Genomic DNA, 3,774 nt, shown 5'->3' on the forward strand with positions numbered 1-3,774 from the left:
TCCGCCGGCCCTGCACTTGGTCCTCGGATAAGTTTTATCCTGTTTTCTAATTTTGTTGTAGCTGATGGCTAGAAATGCCAGTTTCAATAGTGCTTTTGGAAGAGACATTTAAGCTGTTGGACTGTGTGCAATAAGGCTCATGTACGTGTCAAAATACACGGTATACTCTTTTGAAAAGTGCACATGATCGTGTGCCGCCACATTCACTACCAAAAAGACCCCATGTTAATCTCCCGACTTTCGTGTATTATCATTGTTGTAGTTCACAAGGAAATACAATCCAATTTAATTAAATCTAAACTTTTTTATTATGCCAAGAAATGGACATTTTAATTATTCAAATTGAGGCTTTTAGTTGACAGAATGATAATAATAATAAGCTTTTAGAAGTTTAACAGGCCAATTTGGGTAAGTGAATGAAACAATTTCAATTAACCGATTGAAACAAAGGTTTGAATTGCACCTAGTTTTTTTAAGTTGTGTAGCAATATATCAGTTTAATCAAATTGTTAGTGACAGCACAAAGAGTCACTAAACATAAAATTCGCCATTTTCATCTTTTTTTTCGATATTGATTATATAAATGTAAGTTTGACCAGAATAAGCCTAGTTTATAGGCATGGTCACCCTTGCCTACAATAAGAAAAATCTTGACAACGAAGCTCGACGTACAGCGAGACGAAAGCTTGGTTCCCACTAGGACGCAACGCAACGTATCGACGCAAAGTCACGCAACGCGAGGGTTCTTGCAGCTTCCAAGTGGAAACCGACGACGTAAACTTGGCAACGCAACGCAACACCGACGCTACTCAACGTTTGCGGATTGTCTTTGCGTTGTTTGCGAAGAGAGTTGAATCAATTCAACTTTTCGCAACGCAAGCGCTGCAACGCAAGGGAACAGCTAATTTGCGCGTACTCTAACCGATGGATTTGTAGTTAGTGCCATCGCCAGCCACCACTCAAAAAGGCCTAATAATAATTATAATTGGCTGCTGTTATCAATATGTTGCTGTTATTATTACTATTATTATTTTCATAGTCATTATCATATAGCCACGTCTCGATAGAGTCGGTGTGACAGTGCTCTTCTACTGCATGGCATATGCCTTTTTATATAAGTATGTAAACATTAATGTTTATATGCAATCTTGCCCAACCGTTTTTCAAAAACTGTTTATATATTAGGCCCCATATAAAAAGTTATTAGTTTACACGGGGGTGACGCCCAGAGGGGACCGGTGGGTGGGCCTCGTTGGGGAGATATGCCCATCTAGACCTGTGAAAAGTAACATTCAGAACACAACCCAGCCCTACCGTAGAATACATTGGTTGCCCTACGATAAATAATAATTTCATACCGGTTTTTGAAAGCTCTCCCTGAAAATCATTGCGTTTGCGCGACGGATAGTGGGAACCGTATCCATTTTGTTACGTTGCGTAACGTAAGAAGTACAAATTTAACTTTCCGTAGAGGGCGGATAATCTAAGATGTGGTTTCATGGAATGGTTTCGTGGCGGATCTAGGATTTAGCAATGGAGGTTGGATAATACGATTTGCGAAGCACCAAGCGGGGGAAGGGATGGGCGTGGTTTTGACAAGGGCGCAGATGTTGGGGTGTGGGGGTGGTGTTGGGGTGTGGGACATTTTGTGAGCCCACACCCACCTCAGGCCCACGAGGGTTGGACCTGAGTTGCGAACATTTTAGGGAATAGTAGCTTTTAGATGACCGGAAATAACACTTTTGTATAGTAAAATTCATCGTCATCACATCACCATTATATAGTAAAAATGAAACAAATTTCTCATGATTTTCGGAAACCATAGATATCTAATCATTATGTGTGATGTACTATAGAAAATAAATATTAAAAACATTGTCTTTGATGTACTTAATTTAGGCCTACCTACTTCGATGCCATTACCGTAGTCCACACAAGGGCTGAGTGGGAACGTTTGGGGAAATAGTACCTATAGATGACCGGAAATGATCCACTCTGTTATAACAAAATTCATCATCATCGATCATGAACATCAATCGCTGTGATGTTTCATTGAAAATAAAATTCAATTGTCTTTGATGTAGTTTTAATTTACTTTACCATGTGCCGAAAACCAATCTTATTATTATTACAAGTTTTTTCTCATACTTCCCAAATTATAATAAAGGCACGCGCACAAGAGTCGTGTATTATAAATAATTCAGATGTTTGTAAGCAGAGATTGAGTACCGGTTGTACAGCACACCTTCGTTAAAACTGGGTCATTTATGCATGATCATTTCAACAATTTCAGGCATTTTCTTGACTTATGATATTATTACATTGCGGACGAAAATTAAGGGATCAACCCCCACCCCTTTAACAGTATTTTGGGACGTGTCCTCCTGTCCCTCCTTGATCATGGGTTTAGAGAGAGGCATCCCCCTTCCATAACATTTTTTTTTTTTTATTAGTTGACGGCTAGACGCTCTTGGATGACATCTGAAAAGAAGTTAAGCTTAAATAGAAAGTGTATGTTTTACGAGAGTCGCCTACTACATGTAACATATATACATGAGAAGCACACACACACACGACGAGTGACTATATTTTTTTTTCGAGGTCACCGAAGGGGGGGGGGGCTGGCTAGCCACCCACCATATTCACCCCCACCCCCAGATCCGCCACTGCACTTGACGAATCGTGTGCGGCGGATCGTTTCCAACAAAAATTTAGATCTGTAAAAGATAAAATGTTCGCCTTGTTTACCAACAGGTCATCTGGCGAATGTTCATTCTCCAAGCTTGGAGGAACAGTGATATTTAGAACAATATTTTACACAGCATTATTTTTTTTACAATTAAGTGTGCCCACTTGTAACAAGTATTTATATTGATTTCTTTTTAAACAGGTGACAATGACGGCATCTTCGTACTGTAGGTACATCATTTGGCCAAGAGAGTCTCTTTTGGAAGCCCTGACATCGGAGCCATATTTACAATGTGTTTTCAACAACCTGATCGGCAACGACATCGCCAATAAGCTGGGTCAACTGAATGAACGCAACTCTGTGAAAGGGGCCCCGAAACCGGACATTAGGCTGCCAAATGTTTATCAGAGGCCAGCAAATCGATATAATATGAAAGGTCAGTCGGGGACAGTCGCTGTCTGCGGCGCTGCTATACCAATGGGCCTAACAGGTGAATACAGTTTCAGCTAGGTTCAAGATCATATTGATCAATCCCTGTCCTTGCCATTGTGTCGCTGTCCTCTTCCACCAACTAGAAGTTCCTTTCCGCTCCACATCTCTCTATAGCCTAGTCTTAGTAGATAGATTCACAACAAAATTATTTAGTGAACCTGTCTCCGAAATTACCATAGTCGTTATCCACCTGTACCTCTATAAATGTTTCTGTTAGTTTCTTTGCATTTTTTTTTACAGAATTATTTTTAAAAGTCCTTTGTATTTGCTATCCCTCTGTATCTGTCTCCTTTCAAACGTTTTTTTTTGTTCATCTTATTGATCACATCCAACACGTTTATTATTACATAGGCTATATTTATATTGATAACAAAAGTAATAAATATAACGTGAAACATAAATTTGGAAATTTATAATTCCTTCTGACAACATTTTACTTATTACAATTTGTTGTGGAATAACAGTTTAGAACAAAGTATTTTGAATTTTAACTATTGCTTATTTTTGGGACGCCCATCTTACACTTATATATTCTATTATCTCTCTATGACATCTTCCTTTCTCAACATTAACGTAAAATATATATATAAATA

At 38.8% G+C, this 3,774-nt stretch overlaps 1 protein-coding gene across 4 annotated transcripts in view; it reads left to right on the top strand.

Moving 5' to 3' along the window:
* Positions 1-3,774, top strand: part of LOC117121776 (popeye domain-containing protein 2-like) — a 29,915-nt gene that overhangs the window by 24,622 nt on the left and 1,519 nt on the right. For 2 of the 4 annotated variants that reach the window (XM_033267084.1, XM_033267085.1), the window contains one exon: positions 2,891-3,179. In XM_033267084.1, the coding sequence (XP_033122975.1) occupies positions 2,891-3,179 (289 nt within the window). The remainder of the gene's footprint in view (positions 1-2,890; positions 3,180-3,774) is intronic. The other 2 variants (XM_033267086.1, XM_033267087.1) reach the window with 1 other exon arrangement.

Source organism: Anneissia japonica, unplaced genomic scaffold, assembly GCF_011630105.1.
Source record: "Anneissia japonica isolate Jap-2015-1 unplaced genomic scaffold, ASM1163010v1 scaffold3436_len560460_cov161, whole genome shotgun sequence".
NCBI classification, from domain to species: Eukaryota; Metazoa; Echinodermata; class Crinoidea; order Comatulida; family Comatulidae; genus Anneissia; species Anneissia japonica.